Genomic DNA, 18,518 nt, shown 5'->3' with positions numbered 1-18,518 from the left:
CAAAAGCTTTTAACTCTTATTAGACACGTGCATCTTACGAGTAGAACGGTTGTTTCAATGTTATTTTTGCTCGTGAAGATTTTAGTTTGTTTTCTAGTATGATTTTTAACAAAATTCACAATGTCTTCCATAAATTTACACAATTAACCCCAAAAAAGCTTACAAGGGCTCGTTGGCGTTTGAGCAACTAAAATTTAACATGTCCCATATGGTCTAGTGGCTAGGATATCTGGCTTTCACCCAGAAGGCCCGGGTTCGATTCCCGGTATGGGAAAGTTTTTTTTATTTGTTCGAGTTTTGAGGGTGTATCGTAGCATTACCCCTTTGATGTTTTCCGTTCTATTTGGGGAGAAAAGGACGTTCGAAACGGGGAAAATTCAACACACACGTTCTGTTTATTTAAAGAACAAAAATTTATTGTCTCGCTGTGGTTGTTATCGCTTCTTTGCAACACTTTTGCTTTCAATCGCGAAAATATACAACAGAAAGTATAGGATAATAAAATTGGCAATAACACAAACGAATCTTTTTTTGTTTTGTTTGCTGTGTGAATGGGTGAAAAATGGTGCGCGGTGCGGATTCATTCAAGAAAATGTGTAACTATTCGATATTGTTGCTCTGTAGTCTTTGTGCGCAGTAGTGTTTGGGTGTGACTATTTGTAAGAAACGAGTACTTGAAATTGTGTAAACAGTAATAATTATAACAATTTTTCTCCTAACTATGCACGGTAATTACGAAAAATGACGTTGATTAGTTTTATTTTAAGTGATGAAAATGTGTGAATAATTTTCTTTCGTTCCAATGATTGTTTCTACAAGCTAAATTTAACTTTCGATTAACCCCTTTTGGTTGGACAGTCCAAGCTGTTAACCGTTTGCAAATTCGATGCGGTACGAGTTCGATTCTCGTACCAAAACCCTGTTTTTTCTCGAAAGCTGTTGGTCATTCTCCGTCACGCTGCAGTCCCAGGTGCAATGCAAAATACCACAGCAAAAAGTTCGTGCTGTCACACTTCCGGTCGTTCCGTCGTCGCAGCGTGAAAATGGACAAATAGATAAAATTACAATTAAGAATAAGATTATTCAGACCTGCTATAAAATATCCTTCTTGCGTTGTTGCGTTCTTGATTGAGATTATGTCTTTATCAACGGTTTGGGGGTGGGGGGAAGTTAGCTGTCCGTTCCGAGCGATCGGCGCACCCACGGCGGCATCCGGTCCCGCATGGCGTCCTTAATCTGGCGGTACACGATGAGCGCGATCACCGGGATGGCCCACTTGGGGTTCTTGAAGAGATACAGCCAGCAGGCGAACACGAACAGGGCCACGTCCGTCAGGTAGGACAGCGTGTACTTGAGCGAGTCGTCCTGCGGGTCGGTGGGTGGTTCCCGGGTTTGGGACTGCGAGCGGGATCGCGGTTCCGGGGGCGTTTTTGGTGCTTCTTTGGCTGGAGTTGGGATTGGTGTCGGAGTTGGTGGCTTGGGAGGTTCCACCGCGGTGGGTGGTGGAGGTGGCGTTAGAGTTACCGCGGTACGCTGTAGAACGGATGGACTCTTGGAAGCGCTGCGAAGTCGAGCACGGCGGGCTGCTTCTAGGGTATCGGGTATTGATTCGGCATCGCGAGTGGCTGAACTGTTGCGAGATGATCGTGTGCTGGAGACGTTCCGCTTCTTGGCGATTGCCGTCGATTCTCGTAGGGGACGACTCTTGCGAATGGGTTCGTCGTACGCGCTAGGGATAAATGCAGTTTCCAGTTTGGGCGGTTGTTCTGGCTTGGGTGGAGTTGGTGGAACCACCGGGACTTCCTTGGCTACCGACGGAGGTCTCGCGGGTTCGGTTTCGATCGAGGCCGATCGCTGTCGAAGGATCTTGCTTTCCCGAGCAGGTTTTCCTTTAAGCACGATCTGCTCGGAAGTCAACGAAGGCGAACGGGACTTTTGGGCGAGGTAGATGTCCTCCGGGGGCATCGGAGACGCCGAACCAGATCGTGATCTCGCAAAGCGATCGTACGAAGTTTCCCGCGAGTTGAGCTTGCGTAACTCGTCCGGATTGTTGTATAGCGGAAGCTTGCGCGGTTTCTTGGAACTCTCCACTCTCTCAAGAATCTCTCCGTAAAAGTTTGCGATCGCCTTGGCTTCCTCTTCCGAATTCTGTCGGGAAACGCGACGTTTCTGCCGAGCAGCTTCCTGCACGATCGCCTGTTTGATCTCCTCTTCGGAAGGCCCTTGTTTTTCACTCAACGGAGCCTGTATCTCATCCTGCTGCTTGATCTCCGGTGTCTTCTCCCGCTCGACCGGCTTCGGAGGCTCTTCCTTCGCCGGAGATTTCCTCTCCAAGAAGTTCATCAAACTCTTTCGCTCCGGCTTACTGGGCGGAACTGCCTTCTTCTCCTCTTTCGGTTCCTGCACAACCACTGGAACTTCTACCTTCTCAACCGCAACCTCAACCTCTTTCACCTCCAGTTCCTTCTTGTCTTTTTCATCTCTCGTCAAAATCTCCGTCGACGGTCGCTTCAAAATCGGCTTCGGTACAAAGTTTGGATCCGGCATCGGCAGCGGTTTCGTCAACACCTCGATCGCCTGACTCGGGTCCGGATTCCTGTACGGCGACACCAACCGCTGCCTCGGGTGATACGTTTCCATCTCTTCCTCCTCATCGCTCATCACGCGCGATCGGCTCGATCGAGCCGACTCCCTGCGCTTCAGCTCCTCCATAAACGAATCCATCGATCCGCTCATCGAACCCTCCTCGTCCAGCTCCTCCAACACTTCGTCCACGACCGAGTGCTCCTCCTCCACCCTAACCTCACCCTGCTCCACACCCTGCTCCTCCTTCTCCTCCGGTATCACGCTGTCCACCGTGCTGGAATGTTGTCTACCATCACTGCTCTCAAAGCTGGACTGCTTCACGATCGCTTCCTTGTCGCCGGACAGCCGACGGCGCAAACTGCTTCTACGATCGGCCAACCGCGTCACGGCATCCTGACCTCCGTTCTGCTGCTGCTGTTGATCCGCACCACCACCTCCGTAACTGCTCCTACGACGCTGTTCCGCTTCTTTGCGTTGATTTTCCGACTCCTCCATCGCGACAGCCTGGTAGAACCGAGCCATCGCACGCTCGTACAGCAGCTCGGTGGAACTGACGGCGGGACGCATGGCCGGCGCCGGCGGTGGTTCCACGTTCAGCTCCGGTGCCGACAGGGACAGAGGGGGCGGCGGGGCCGCCATGTCCTCCAGGTCGAAGTCGAAGGTTGAGTTGCCTGTACGTAGAGGGAAAGATCATTAGTGGTCAAGAAATCGTACAAATCAATATTTAATCTACATAGTGATGACTCAAGATGGATCGTGCAGATACTAAGAAGGGGAAGATCATCGAGCATGGATCGCTACCCAATGGGGGGAGGGGCATGCCTATTTGAAAAGAGAGCACTACGGCTTACCGGAACCGATCGAGGTAGAACGGAGCGATCGGATGCTAGAGGCAGGGCGGTTGCTAATGACCTGAAGCAGACGACGGGTGATGAAACGTTCCCGTTGCATATGGGAGTACAAGCTCAACATACGAAGGGAATGCTTGGTGGAGGTGGTTTGAGATTTGTCAGCTGGAAGAGATGTTCAACATTTTTCTCTTGTTCGATACATTAATGGTGGGAAACTCTTTTCTAAGCAATCTTCCCAAAATTAGAGGGCCGAATTTAAAGAAAATAATAATAACCCACATTTACCGGTCTGGATCGAATCCATCGAATCACCACGTTGCACTAGAAAAGGTTTTTAAAAAGCATAAATACATTGGACACATGCTCCACTGGAACGATTGGTTAAGCCCACGATTGGCGCAAAGCGAATGAAATTTGTATGGAAATTACCATGGGGAAACTTGCATTTTCACATTTTTGAAATTACAAAATTCATGTTTTATTATTTTATGAAACTAACACCGTAGAAGTACAGCCCTAAATGTCCTTAACAACTCTCTCGAAGACAGTATGGTGCTAACTTGCTTCTAACAAAAGTTACAGAGCGTTCAAGAGAGTCATTTCTGAATACTCGGTAAAAATTATACTTTTTGCCAACACTGCCAAGTCAAGTGGAAACTATCGTAAACTATAATATATTTGAGGAATTGGGGTGCATTTTAACTAAATAATGTCTTCTGAACATTTCTTCATAAGAGTTTCACTGATTATTTCAATACACTACTTTTGAAAACTCTGTATCTTTTTTGTGACGCACTTTAGCACCATACTGTCTAGGGGAGAGTTGTTCAGGACATCCAGGGCTATTCTTCTACGGTGTTGGTTTCATAAAATAATAAAACATGATATTTGTAAATTCAAAAATATGAAAATTCAAGTTTCCTTATAGTAATTTCCATACAAATGTCATTCGCTTTGCGCCAATCGTGGGCTTAACAAATCGCTTCCAAATTTTGGGAGGTTGTTTGGGACCCTAAAAGGGAACCAAAAAAAAGGGTTGCTGATTGGATTTTTGTCATTTTAAATTTTTCCATATAACTAGATTCCACCCTAATGCTCCAGCGACCAAAACGAGTTTTGGCTGATAGGTCATTTAATAGTAGTTTATGCAACAAGTTGCAAAAAGAGGATTTTTTCAGCACGAGTCGTACATTTATCCAACGAGGTTCACCGAGTTGGATAAATACGACAAAAGATGAAAAATCAACTTTTGCAACGAGGTCCATGCAACGTTTTTTGCAATTCCGAAAAACACCAGAATTATAGGACAAATGTCCATGCATTAAGTCAATGAATCGTTTAATTTAAAAAAATGTTGTTGTTGGTACAACTTTTCCAAACAAGTGCTGAAAAGTTCAACTTTTCAGCATCCATTTCAGTGCTGAAAAGTAGAACTTTTCAGCATTTGTTTTGAAAAGGGTTACTATTCCATTCTGTTATTTTTGGTACAGAAAAGTAGGCTGTTTCGTCGTTCAAGAATGACAGGAAAAGTAAGTAGTTTCAGGACGGAATTGCAAAAAATATATATTCGTTGTTTTATTGGTCCAATCATCAATCGCAGCTGGATTAATAATTAGAAATGTTTATAATAACTAAAACATGTGTTATTAATCTGTATGAAACCCCACCGTGTAATGTTATTCGGAATTCTCTACGACTTTTAAATTTCCGTAAATTGGGGTGATATTGATAGGATTTCAATTTATTTTTCAAATATTATTCAACCAATTAGACTTTTCTCATGATTTTTGCTTTCCTCACTTTACTGAGGAATGGCTAAAGGGACTCGAAAAACGAACTTTTAAGTTAGACCTTCTAGACCTACCTTCATTTGTACATATCGACTCAGAATCACCAGCTGAGCAAATGTCTGTGTGTTTGGCTGTATGTAGACATGTGTACCAAATCAATCGAGAAATTAAAAAGAGAGATGTGAGCCGGTAACATGGAGTGAAACTTTCACAGCTGTCATGGAATATTTCACAGCAGCTTGACAGAAAGTTTAACTCCATGTTGCACTTTTAATTTCTCGATGTCACTGGAATATCTTGTCACAGGCTCAACCGATTTTGGCCGTAATGGTTTTAATCGATCCATCTTAACGTCCCCTAAGTTGCTATTTAAATTCATGCAGTTTTCTCATGCATTTAAAAAGTTATGTTAGAAACAAACTGTTTCATATTAAATTATAATTTTGGTAAAAAGGGTGTGTTTTTTCATGAAACCCTCACATGTTATATATTTTAAGAAAGCATATGAGAAGACCTTTCTTGTGGATTAAGAAGTTTCAAGATCTGACTTACCTATCTAAAATTACAAGCAGTTTAAAAAATGGTCTGAATTTGCATAACCTCAAATGGTCCCGTTTGGTCGCCACGAAAAAAGCCTTGTAGAGGGATGCCATTTTCCTGAAAGGCGGTGTCTGTATAATCTTGACAAAAAGTCTGTAGGAAGTCTGTTTTTTTTACTCGTCACTTATTTTTATTAGGACCTCTTAGGTGCTGCGATCACGTTAGGGGAGATCCATAAACCATGTGGACACTTTAGGGGATTGTAATCACTATATAAATGAGAGGAAGGCACCAAACACCTAAAGGTGGATTAAGTTACGTTTTGTTTTGTTGATTTTTATTTTTTGATCTTCAAATAATACATTTAAAAGTTTTCTTTAAATGTTTCATTTAAAAAAAAATATTTAAAAGAATATATAAATTATTTCTGTTTCAATAACATTTCAAACTTGTAACCAGCAAACTAATTTTAGCTGTTTAAAGTGTGACATTGTCCAAAGCATATAAAAAAACACTTTTCAACCGATCACAGTTTGATTCCTTACCATTCTGTTTGTGTTAAATTCGTATATTTCAGTTTACAAATAAAATCCTGAAACCTATCAATTTCATCCCGGTTAACGGTTCTTTAACGTATGATTTTTTTTTATTAAATAGATTTTAATTTTAAATCAAATTTGCATTCCAAAAGTACCTTACAGAAATTTGGATACCGTCCCGTGTTCAAGATATTGCCACTTTATCAATACTTATATCAATTTTAAAAATAGTGTCCATGAGTGTCAATTTCTAAAATGACTTGTCTAAAATACATTAAACATTGGCCCTCTGGTGGCTGCGATACAACGAAAGAAGAAAAAAAAAGTAATTTTCTGATTATCTCGATTTTGTTTAATTTTGAATTCAAGACTAACATTTCTAAAAGTATAATTCAATATAACGCTTGTTGCGAACGTCGGGAGATCAGGGCGGACACCGATTTCGTGAGCGGGAAAACTCAATAAAAACACCAAATTTTCCATCGCTACAAAACTGCAATTTTATTGCACTCGTTAATTAACATAAAGTTCACAATATCACAAATTACTTACGACTTTGGTGTCCGCACTACCGCTCGTTGCAAACTGTTGTTTACTTCTGATTGTTCTTGAGCAGTAGTGCGGGCACGAGCCGCAAGCACATACAATAGAACGATAACACGACGATCTTGAGCAGCAGTGTCCGAGGGGTGCGACATTTGCGTTTTTGTCGCAACAACGCTGTTTTGAATGTTAGTACTAATCTCAAAAATTTCAACTATTTTTCGAAAAATCAGAAATTTTTACAAATGTTTCATTTTTTAACATTAAAAAGTGAACCATTAGTTGTTGCGATATTGGCACGAGAAAATAGGGGGAGAAGAATGGACTGTTTGGGTGAAACTTGAAAAACTTAAATTTTTACCACTTTTCCTGTTTTCTTTTCTTTTATCCGCTGTATCTCAGCAACCAGAGATGAAATTTTAAAAATCGCCAGAATCGTTGTCTTAGTTTGGGCGATGTGCTCAGCAACGACCAAGACATCTGGGATTATGATATCCAAAATGGTGACACAATATGATGTTGATAGTTGAAAAAATATAAATGTTGACATAACTAACAAGCCATAGTTTCAACATTTGAATGCAAAAAATGTTTTAAAATACATTTTACACTAGTTGTTTTGCAATCATTAGTTTTCAAAAAATGTAAGATTTTTGCGATAATAAACATTGAAAATTTCAAAAAAATCTAAAGATTTTTAAATCAACCCAAACATGTTAAAAATGATTCTAAACGCAGGGAAATGCATTTTATATTGATTTCAGCTGTTTGCTGTTAAATTTTCATTGAAATTTAGAAGTTTTTTGAAAAATATTTTTTTCGGGCCAACTTTGAAGGGGGGGGGGGGGAGACAAAAACTTCAAATACAATTTGTACCAGCCTTAATAAAATATAGAAAATATCGAATATTTAATTTTTTCTGAAATTCTAAACTGCCAATATTGCCTTCATTTGAGCTATCGTTAAATAAATTCTGTCTAAACCTCAAGAACAATGTATATTCGAAACTTAAGCTAGCCGAGACCGGACTAATTGCTGATTTATTATTTATCAAACATATAAGAATTTAAATGGAAATATTCTAAATTTGAAAAGAGTTCAAAAATATATCTAATCATGGAAGCAACAATGTCGCTGACATGAAACTAATTACCGTGAAGTGCACTGGAGATTAAATTTGGCAACGTATTTCAAAACTTTCTTCGCGTTGAAGTGCTGTGATTAATCAGTATCAAAAAGTATAACGCAAGTTGTGTAAATAGCAACCCAGTCAAAAAAAAATCCCTTCTAATTTTTAACAGCATTTCAAATCACTTGAAAATTTCTCCATAGCCGTAATCGACTTATTTTTAGGTTGCACAGTGCTGACCTCCACCCACATCGGAGTAAAAGCAGTTCGTTCCACAATTTCACCCGATTGGCAATCCAAATCGAACCCAACAACGATCGCGATCGCCCGGTTGTAGATCCATCAACGCATCCACCAGGGGTGCCAGGTTGCCAGATAAATCTGGCATTGCCAGATTTTTTGCGAGCCAATTTGAAAAAAAATATTTTCTATTTCTTCCATACATTGTTTTAATGACGTGTTTTGTTTATTTTGTGAAGCTATAATGTATAAAAAGTGTAAATACACTGTTTTTGAACACAAAATTGCTTATTACTTTGAGAAAAGTGGCTTGCCAGATTTTTCCCAGTTTTTTTGCCAGATTTTTTTCTCTTCAGACCTGGTAACCCTGGCATCCACCCACAAATTCTGATTAGACAACCGCAGCCGCGCATTCCAGTTTGACAGCTTGCCCAGAGCAGACGTGTGTCCTTTGAGCGCGTTTTTGACGGTGTTTTTTTTTTAACTTTCGCCGACGGCCATGGCGGCGGCCGCGACGGCGGAGAGTGAGTGGACGGAGCATAGGGCTGAGGATGGAAGGCCGTTCTACTGGAACGCGGCCTTGAAGAAAAGTGTGTGGGAGAAACCGGACGGATTCCAACCCAAAACGCAGGCGGCGACGGGCATGGAGGTGGAAGACTCCGAAGGAGGAGGAGAGGACGGGGGCGAATTTCGTCCCGTGGTCAAAGTTCGACGCAGGAAGGCTAAGGAGGAGATCAACGACGGCAATGGCCAGGAAGTGGAGAAACTGCTCAGCAACAACAAGTTCAGCCCGCTAGCGGAGAAGAGCAACAACAACAACAATGCGAACCCAGCAGCAGAAAAAACCACCCCCGTGGTACCAGCACCCGGCAAGTCGGCCGGGGAGAAGAAGCAGCCGCCGCTGGTGGTGAAAGAAACGAGCTTCGCCCGCCTTGCGAAGGTGATGTCGACATGTGATGTCCAGCCGGAACACAAACTGACGAGGTACGGCACCAAAATTACGTGCTTCTCGAGCGACGACTTCGACACGGTGCAAGCCCACCTGAAGAAGAACAAGGTGCAGTTCTACACGCACGGAAAGCGCAGTGCGAGACCGCACCGGGTAGTAATGCGAGGTCTCCCGAACGCGGAACCGGATTACGTCAAGAAGCTGCTCAAGACGGAACATCAGCTGGACGTCTTGGCAGTACACGCCATCAGGCGGAAGCAGCAGCTTCCCGCCATCGATGAGACGCCTTTCATCGTGCTCTTCCCCAAGGGGCACACCAGTTTGAAGGAGTTGAGTAGCAAGGTAAAGAAAGTGGGATCAGTCGTCGTCCGGTGGGTGGCCTACCGCAACAAAGAACCGCACGTGACCCAGTGCAAGAACTGCTTGCAGTTCGGTCACGGAACCAGTAACTGCCATCTCAAGCCAAAGTGCAGCAGCTGTGGGGGTGCCCACAGCACGGAAAAGTGCAAAGCAGAAGAAACGCAAGCCAAGAAGTGTGTCAACTGCTCTGGATCCCACGAGGGTCTGGACCGCAGCTGTCCCAAACGTGCGCAGTTCATTCAGTCGAGGCAGCAGGCGTCCAAGCCGAAGCCGCCAGCATGGAAGAAGGACAAACAGACTCCGGCAGGAGCCGCGTTCACCGCGGCGGATTTTCCTCCGCTACCTGGAGCGGTGCCGTCCGTCGGGACGGAAGATAAACATCCTCGTCCCGCAGGAAGAAGTCGAGAAAATACTGGCGCCGGTGCAACCCCGAAGGAGCAACAAGGTGAACGGAAGCTGTACAGCGAGTCGGAGCTGTGGACCATTTACCGAGAATACAGAGTTCGCTTGAGCCAGTGCAAGACACCCGAGGAACAGATTGACGTGATCGCACACTTGCTGACACATGGCACGAGAAAATAATCATCTTATTCAATTACGGTTTTTTATTTTATTATTTATTATTTTTGTACTATTGATCCTCGGTCCTAACCTGGTCACAGCACCTAAAAGGACCTAATAAAAATAAGTTATGAAGAAAAAAAAAAAAAAAACCGCAGCCGCGGTACACGTGCGCGAACGAGACCGCACAAACGTAAACAGAGAGGGAGAGAGAGAGAGCGTGAGACATCTGGTGGTGTCGTCAACATACCGGGGGTTCTATTTTTGTGTATTGCAAAAATCTCAAAAAACACATAAAAAATAAGAAAAGAGTCCAACCAACCGAACTCGTCATCGCTGCACTGCCACTGACTCAATGGATTTTTTTTGTGGGGGTAATGCATCGAAGTAGGCGACAGACAAATGTGACAGATGTGCGATCCAGGAAGCTGGACTTGGTCGATGGCCGTTAGACTGAACGTCTTCTGATCAAGGTTGGGTCATTTGGATTAATTGGGATTGATACCATGACGTATCAATCAATGTAAACAGTCACTGCAAACTGTCACTTTTTCTAACCTCCAAATTAACTTATTGATACGCAACTTACGTGCAGTGTTCTTCGCTTCCCGCTCGTTGTACAGCACCAGCATGAACTCGCTGCTGTTGTGGATGGCCGGTTTGTCCGGTGAAGTCGGTGTGGTCGCTTCCCGCGGCGCTAGCGAGTTGTCCGAGGAGCGGAACGCCAGCGGGCTGGGTTCTTTGGAGAACTTCTCCATCGCCTTCAGCGGCGATGCGAATGATTGAGGGCGTTGCGGTTGTGGTGATCTTGGTGGGGCTGGAGTAGGTTCCGGAGCGGCAGGTTCGGTGACGACGACTGACGGGACGACGGGTTGTTTGGGGGGTTCTTGGAACTTCGGTTTGAAAAAGTCCTCGTCGCGGGCTCCGTAGGACATTTCACGGACGATTTCGTCGCGGCTGTAGGTTTCCGGGGTGAACGCTTTGGCTTTCTTGACCTGTTCCGCTTCGCGAGCCGGTGAGCGGGATTCTTCGCGGCGCTTGCGGGGCACGGCCAGCGGGGTTTGGCACTCTTTGTCCTCTTTGTCTTTGGTTTCGGGGATTTGGGTGGCGCTGTTGATGCCACGTTTCGGGTCCGGGATGAACACGGTGTCGGAAATATCGCTGGGTTCGCTGAGGCCGTAGGGGTTTTCGGCTTTCACGCGGAACCGGTACTGAGAGCCTTCGATGAGACCGCTGAGGGTGGTGGTGAGTTGTCGACAGGTTGAGGCTTTGAGCCAGACGTCCCACCCGAGTCGGTAGTATTCGACGATGTAGTTGCCGATCTTGCAGCCTCCGTCGTCTTCCGGTTCGGCCCAGCTGAGCGTGACGGACTTGCCAAGTGACATACTGACGGTGATCTTTCCCGGGGGTTCCGGTTTTGCGGTGACCGTGACGAGGAACGATGCGTAGTCTTCGCCAAGTTTGTTGATCGCTCGCAGGTTGTACTCGCCGCGATCGGATCTTTGGGCGTTGGAGATTCGTAGTGAAGAGTTTTTGTCGGAGGTTTCGATTTCGTAGCGGCCACCGTTGGTCAGTACTTCTCCGTTGTGGCTCCACTCTACAATTGGTGTGGGTTGACCGGCGAGACCGACCTTCAACCGGATGACTTCATCCGCTTCGATGATCAGTCCGTCTTCGTACTGGCGTGGTAGTCGAATCTTGGGGTATGCGTCAATGGACAGATTACAAATAGTTACGGCCGATCCGGCACTGTTCGTAGCGGTACACTTGATCTCTCCTTCGTCGGTTAGGGCAGCTTGGTGAATTATGAGGACGCTAAAGTCTCCCTCGGAAAGGATTTTCGTGCGTCGGCTGCTGAACATCTCGAAGCCATCCTTGAACCAGCTGATTTGTGGAGCAGGCGTTCCGGCGACGGACACTCGGAACTCAATCTTTTCGTTTTCGATGGCAGTTGTGTCGTTGAGTTCATAGATGAACCTTGGTGGAGCGATCGCTGCCCGCTGTAGCGTCACGGTCAATGCATCGGACAATTCGCTACAATCCGACTGGCCGACGATGTTTTGGGCCGTTACGCGGAACTGATACCGCCAGCCGGGTTCCAATCCGCTGAACGACAGTTCCGTAGCTTGAATCAGCACGACCGTGGCCCGAACCCAGTGCGGTGACCCCGTGCGTCGATGTTCAACGATGTAACCAAGAATTGGCGAGCCGCCATCACTCGTCGGTCGTTTCCACCGGAGCGTCACAATGTCCGGTGCGGACGAGTCTGGCGTACCCGGAACCAACATCGGCTTTCCCGGTGGCGAGGGTGGTTCTACGGAACAAACGGAAACAATTTTTCGTCAATATCTGGGATTAATCAGGCCAAAGCGGCGACCGTTCAGGGGGTACAGAGGAGAGGATCGCGTCGAGACTCGAAACGAAACTCGAGCAAGAACCCAAGTGAAATTGTATTTCAACTGTAAATATTTAACTGGGATCTAAAAATACGCCAGCGCGGCTGCTTCTCTCTCTCGAGCGATCTTCTGTCTGAACCATATTTCGGCCGCTGCTGAATGGCGAAAATTTCATTCTCGTCCGTCCGTCAACGGTTTCGACGGAAGTTGAACGACACTCACCTGCCGACTTCCAGTGGACCGCCTTCTTCGGCCGGCCACTGCTGCCGGAATGCTTCGTCGGTTGATTACCCATTCTAATCCACTAAACACTAAGCTTAATCGTCGTTTTCTTAAACCACTATTGCGCGCTCACACACTCTTAGTACTTAGGGCGCCATCTTTGGATCTTCAACGGGGGGTTTTTCGTTTCGGGGGTCGTTCGTTGCTGGCCTAGGACCTGCTGCGCCCCGTGCTCCCTCTGCTACCACTGAGGAATTTTGCTGTCGGTGCACTTGCTCTCTGGCTATTGTCAGCCCCAACGAGAGTAAACGAGACGACGATACCCGACGGAACGCGCGCGCGAAACCCTCCCCGACGCGGTTGACGGGTTTGCTGTCCGAGTTGTGTCCGAAGTGAGCCGCGACCAGTCGAGAACTGAGAGTACGCCGATGTTTGGCACAGGTTGCGATGGCCAGGGCGCGCAGTGCGCAGCTGCGCCAAACAGGTTGGAGAGAGCGCGACCCGGATTGCGCATGATCAGCGGATTTTTACCGAAGTTTGGTTAACCAGTGTGTGATAAGGATAACTTATATTAACATAACTATAACAAACCAAATTTTAAAAAATGTAATAATTCAATAGTTTTGAAGAATTTTAGAAAAAAAATCCAAAAACAAAAATTCCAACGCATCGGATCGCAAAGTGTTGCGCGTGCCAAAACAGCCGTTGAGCCATTTCTTCCAAAGCACTAAACACAGTGCCACGCCGCGATCAAGAAGCGCATGCGTCAGTGTAAACACGTGCGCACTTCCTTCATTCCTCAGGCGTCGCGTCGTCGTCGTTGACGCGCAGGGTTACCAGGTCAAAATTTGAAAAATCTGGCAAAGTATCGAATAAAATCTGGCAAAATCTGGCAGACGGAAATCTAACAATTCGGAGTGGTGAAGGGGAGGGAGGGTATAAATCAATCCAAAAGTTTGTAGAATTCAGATGGTTTTACTGGTTGTATGGGCGTCAATATTTTCAAAAGATAGGCCCTGTTTATATACAACAACTTTCCAGAAGACACCATTTACCTAGGATGCACTTAAAACGAGTTAGAAATAAGTGTCGTACTCATATTAGGTAAATGTACTGCCAGTGTTGTCAGGAAATATAATTTTCCTGACTTATTTTCCAATCGGACTTTTGAAAACGCTATATCTTTTTTCAGAAGAGAGATAGAACCATACTTTCTTCCAGAAAGTTTTAGAGGACAATCAGGGCTACACTCCTACGGTATTGGTTTTAAAATTGAGTGAAACCTGAAAATTATAAAAATCAAAATACTATCAGGGTGGCCAATCAAGTCGGGAAATCGGAAAAGTCGGGAAAAAGTCGGGAATTCGCCTAAATCCGCCAAAAATCGGGAAAAAGTCGGGAATTTATGATTTTTTATCAAAAAGTCGGGAAAAGTCGGGAATTTTGAGCATACTTGTTTGAAAATTATTTTTTAACTCTTGAATTATTTTGTAATATTTTGTACAATTTTCAAATTGAATTCACTCATTTCTGCTTTAGTAACTTACTTTAAATTCAAGGTTCTTTTCACTATTTCAATAAATTTGAGGCATTCAAAATCTTAATGAATATTGGAGTCTTTGACACAGATTTTCATAATATTTTTTTATGAATCAAATGATCGCTATTAATTTTTGTTCATCAAACAAGAGGTAAAGTTAATGAAAAACTGATATAAAAATAGAGCCTAAGAATTATGATTCTATTTAATTTTGTCACATAATTGAATATTTGAAAACAGATTCTAACTTGAGTTTGGCAATGGTTTTTTTTTTAAATATTTTTAATTGTTTAACTAAATTCATTTAGTAATTTAAAATTTGTTTTTTTCCGAATGTTGCCATTGAACTTTTTTTTTGTGAGTATGGGTAAATTACCTACCATAGATAAAGCTTATTTTCAGTTTTCGGAAAACTTAATTATCGAATAAAATCCAAAATTGAAAAACTTTTTTCGTTTTGAAAACATAAATAATATATTGAAATTGCAAAAAAAATAACAATAATCCAAGAAATTTTCAGTTATTGCAATTTAAAAAAAAATTGTCTTCAAACATTTTGCTTAAAATAAGTGGGAAAATATAAAATCATATCAAACTGAATTATCATTGAAAAAAAAAAACAGTTAAATACTGACCACTAGATAAATTAACATTGATTAGAAAATTCAATATCAAAAATAACAAAATTAAAAAGGGAACTTGGCAAAAACGTTTTTTTATGCATTCCTTGACATTTTTCTAAATCCTTTGAATGAATAATAACAGCAGTCATGTTTTAAGCATTCTTTGTTTTAAAATAATGATGAAGTTTAAAAAAAATTGGAACGCTATTTTAAGTTCAGTTATATTTAACTTTGTGTCATTTCCAGTTGAAACGAAGTATCAAAAACTATACGTTTGCCAATTTAAAAAATAACATGGAAGTTATAAGTATTGTTGAACTTTCGATTATTTTTTCAAAGATTAATTGTTTGTGTTTCTACTCTGAATCATAAATAATGAAATTCAATTTTTGAAGTTTTTTTTTATTTGTTGTTTAGTTTCTGTATTTACAAAAAATGCCTATGTTTGGATTTTTTTTAAATCCATTTAGATTTTTTTTCGGTGGTTAATATTGACTGTTCTTATAGAAAGTTTTTTGTGTGAAATCATTCTTTAGATAAGAAATGCCTATTATTTGAGCATTCTGGAAAAGTCTGAAAAAAAAGTCGGGAAAAAGTCGGGAATTTGAAAATGAAATTTGAGTGGTCACCCTGATTAAATAGAAAAAAGTTGGTTTTCCCATACTAAATCCCATACAAAATTGAATCGCTTTGCGCAAAGTGTGGGCTGAACCAATCGCTCCCAAATTTTGGGGGGTTGTTCAGGGACCCAAAAGGGACCGAAAAAACTTTGTTCTGAAAAATCGATCATGTCGAGCCATCCTAATGGGCACAAAAATGATAAGTTACATTATCTCTAAGGAAAACACAATCAATTTTATTTTATTTGCAATAAAATTCATTCATTTTAATCAAAAAGTTGTACAAAAATGGCTTAAAGTAAAAAATCTGGCAAAATCTGTCAATATCTGGCACAGAGAAGGGCGAATCTTTATTCTGGCAGACACTTGAAAAATCTGGCATTCCCAGATTTATCTGGCAACCTGGCAACCCTGTTGACGCGCGCGAACGAAGAAGACGCTTGCTAGAATAGCCTACTTGGCAGAAGCTTTCTGTGTTGGGCGAAACAAGCTGTGGAGGGGAGAGAGTCGAAATTGAAAACGCAAGGGTAGCGTGGCCGAGCGGTCTAAGGCGCTGGTTTAAGGCACCAGTCACTTCGGTGGCGTGGGTTCGAATCCCACCGCTGCCAACTCTTTTTTTTTTCGAGGGAATAAAAACGGTTTGATTGATTAATGCGATTTTATTGCATGATCGAAACGGCTTAGTTCCATCCGAAGAAGGACTGCAGACGGGCGACGGTTCCGTCGATGTCGACGCCGAAGGCACGCAGCTGGGCGGCCCAACGCTGCACTTCCGGATCGTTCATGGTGCGGGTGAACGCTGGGCGGGCATCCTGGGTCATGCGGTACAGCTCAGCGAACTCGCTTCCGGGCGTGGCAATGAACTGGTTGGCCAGGGCCAGCGCTCCGGGGGTGTCGGTGACCGAGCGGATCTCCTCCATCATCGAGGCCCAGGAGCGAGCCTTTCCGTTGCGGACAGCACGGGGCAGCGGAGTCCAGCCGAACATGGCGGCGACAAAGTCCAGATAATCGCGCAAGTTGACACCACGGGCCTCGGTCCAGGCTCCGACTCCCTGCAGCTCGGGCTGGGTGACCAGAACGCTCCACGCATCGTTGGCGTAGTTGCTCTGCATGAAGGCGTAGATCTCGCCAACCTCGGCATCATGGGTGATCCACCAGTCGTAGATCTCACGGACCTCCTCCATCGGGTAGAACGCCAACAGCTGATCCACTTCCGAGCGGAGGGTGGCACTGGACATGCCAACTCCGAGGACTACCAAGAGCAGGAACAGTTTCTGTCAAAGAGAAAAGTTAGAGTTAGGAGAGTTCTCCAAGAAGTTTAGGTTTTTTTTACCATTTTGACCAGAGGTTGACTCGAGCACTTCTTCCACGCGTTGAACGAACGAGAGCAGAAAGGTACCGGTTGGAGTCTCGAGGTCTGGCTTTTATATCAAGCCAAAGTCAGTGGCCAAAATTCGCACAGCTGATAAGAAAATGCAATCTCCGGTGGGTCCTACGTCTAGATATGCCAGGGGGGCCCCAGCGAGAAATGTGCATCGTACGATAACCGTATGATTGGTCTATCGTGGAGGTCAATCAATCGGTTTTCCCGAAATAGAGGCTCGAATCGTATGGCAACAGAAGCAATTGACTGATAAAAAGTATGTTAACATGCTTCTAAGTTATCTGATGATTAGAAGAGCATTGCAGCTGATTGGAAAGTGTTTCGAGCTAAAGACTTTATTCTATTTCGAGTAGCTCAAACAAAGTACTTCTAAAATACAGTTTTGTATGAGAATAGTTACTTTTACAGTAAGATACATATTTACATAGACGTATTATCGTCAAAAATCATGCGATAAATCAATCAATTGACCTCCACGAAAGACCCATTCATCTACCTGCTTATCGAACGATGCACATTTCTCGTTGGGTCCCTTAGCCTTATCAAGACGCAGATTGCACTCCTCTTATCAGCTGTGCGAATTTTGGGCACTGACTTTGGCTTGATATAAAAGCCAGACCTCGAGACTCCAACCGGTACCTTTCTGCTCTCGTTCGTTCAACGCGTTGAAGAAGTGCTCGAGTCAACCCCTGGTCAAAATGGTAAACACAGTTCTAAACTTCCTGGAGAACTCTCCTAACTCTAACTTCCCTTTTCTACAGAAACTGTTCCTGCTCTTGGTAGTCCTCGGAGTTGGCATGTCCAGTGCCACCCTCCGCTCGGAAGTGGATCAGCTGTTGGCGTTCTACCCGATGGAGGAGGTCCGTGAGATCTACGACTGGTGGATCACCCATGATGCCGAGGTTGGCGAGATCTACGCCTTCATGCAGAGCAACTACGCCAACGATGCGTGGAGCGTTCTGGTCACCCAGCCCGAGCTGCAGGGAGTCGGAGCCTGGACCGAGGCCCGTGGTGTCAACTTGCGCGATTATCTGGACTTTGTCGCCGCCATGTTCGGCTGGACTCCGCTGCCCCGTGCTGTCCGCAACGGAAAGGCTCGCTCGTGGGCCTCGATGATGGAGGAGATCCGCTCGGTCACCGACACCCCCGGAGCGCTGGCCCTGGCCAACCAGTTCATTGCCACGCCCGGAAGCGAGTTCGCTGAGCTGTACCGCATGACCCAGGATGCCCGCCCAGCGTTCACCCGCACCATGAACGATCCGGAAGTGCAGCGATGGGCCGCTCAGCTGCGTGCCTTCGGCGTCGACATCGACGGTACCGTCGCCCGTCTGCAGTCCTTCTTCGGATGGAACTAAGTGGTTATGATTTCTTTATGCAATAAAACGCTTTGTACATGAACATTTATGCCTGTGAGATAGAATAAGAACATTCACAAAAAGAACTTCCCTTGAAAGCGGATCTTAAAAGTAAATTGCTTGTTGTCAAAATGTTTTTTTTTTCTGTGAAATTGTTTTGATCTTTGGAATAAACATCATTGAAAATATCTAACCATGCCTAGCATTTGATACAGTTTAAAAATTGTGGTATTAACACTTGTAGAATGTTTAAATCGATTTTAAGGCATTTAAATTTAATATAATTAAAT

The 18,518-nt window shown here is 44.2% G+C and overlaps 3 protein-coding genes and 2 non-coding genes across 6 annotated transcripts; 3 read left to right on the top strand and 2 right to left on the bottom strand.

Annotated features, from left to right (window-relative positions):
• The first annotated feature begins 202 nt into the window (after positions 1–202).
• On the top strand, positions 203–274 carry Trnae-uuc (transfer RNA glutamic acid (anticodon UUC)). Its single transcript has one exon. It is a non-coding gene; the product is annotated as a tRNA-Glu (tRNA).
• A 115-nt stretch (positions 275–389) lies between these two features.
• LOC120425349 (titin) lies at positions 390–13,133 on the bottom strand. Of its 2 annotated transcripts, XM_039589850.2 has the most exons (4): positions 12,707–13,133; positions 10,678–12,402; positions 3,438–3,599; positions 390–3,257 (listed from the first exon to the last, which is right to left on the bottom strand). In XM_039589850.2, exons 1-4 carry the CDS (start codon positions 12,777–12,779, stop codon positions 1,171–1,173), a joined length of 4,047 nt encoding a protein of 1,348 aa, XP_039445784.1. In that variant the 5' UTR covers positions 12,780–13,133; the 3' UTR covers positions 390–1,170. The 2 variants fall into 2 exon arrangements, with proteins under 2 accessions (XP_039445784.1, XP_039445785.1); XM_039589851.2 differs by lacking the exon at positions 3,438–3,599.
• A 2,882-nt stretch (positions 13,134–16,015) lies between these two features.
• Positions 16,016–16,097, top strand: Trnal-aag (transfer RNA leucine (anticodon AAG)). Its single transcript has one exon. It is a non-coding gene; the product is annotated as a tRNA-Leu (tRNA).
• A 31-nt stretch (positions 16,098–16,128) lies between these two features.
• Positions 16,129–16,978, bottom strand: LOC120425348 (protein G12-like). The gene is made up of 2 exons (XM_039589848.2): positions 16,823–16,978; positions 16,129–16,763 (listed from the first exon to the last, which is right to left on the bottom strand). The coding sequence occupies exons 1-2, from the start codon at positions 16,823–16,825 to the stop codon at positions 16,170–16,172; spliced, it is 597 nt and encodes a 198-aa protein (XP_039445782.1). The 5' UTR covers positions 16,826–16,978; the 3' UTR covers positions 16,129–16,169.
• A 451-nt stretch (positions 16,979–17,429) lies between these two features.
• LOC120425357 (protein G12-like) lies at positions 17,430–18,271 on the top strand. The gene is made up of 2 exons (XM_039589864.2): positions 17,430–17,574; positions 17,635–18,271. Exons 1-2 carry the CDS (start codon positions 17,572–17,574, stop codon positions 18,226–18,228), a joined length of 597 nt encoding a protein of 198 aa, XP_039445798.1. The 5' UTR covers positions 17,430–17,571; the 3' UTR covers positions 18,229–18,271.
• Positions 18,272–18,518: the final 247 nt, after the last annotated feature.

Source organism: Culex pipiens, chromosome 3 (genome assembly GCF_016801865.2).
Source record: "Culex pipiens pallens isolate TS chromosome 3, TS_CPP_V2, whole genome shotgun sequence".
Taxonomy (NCBI): Eukaryota; Metazoa; Arthropoda; class Insecta; order Diptera; family Culicidae; genus Culex; species Culex pipiens.
This window is presented reverse-complemented; position numbering and strand designations above follow the sequence as displayed.

Excerpts from the sequence above, each read along its gene's own strand:
- LOC120425349 (XM_039589850.2), bottom strand. The coding sequence starts at position 12,779 with ATGGGTAATCAACCGACGAAGCATTCCGGCAGCAGTGGCCGGCCGAAG. Across the intron at positions 12,403-12,706 it reads GGTCCACTGGAAGTCGGCAG|AACCACCCTCGCCACCGGGA; the intron begins GTGAGTGTCGTT and ends TTTGTTCCGTAG. Across the intron at positions 3,600-10,677 it reads GGAAGCGAAGAACACTGCAC|CTGACAAATCTCAAACCACC; the intron begins GTAAGTTGCGTA and ends CATCTCTTCCAG.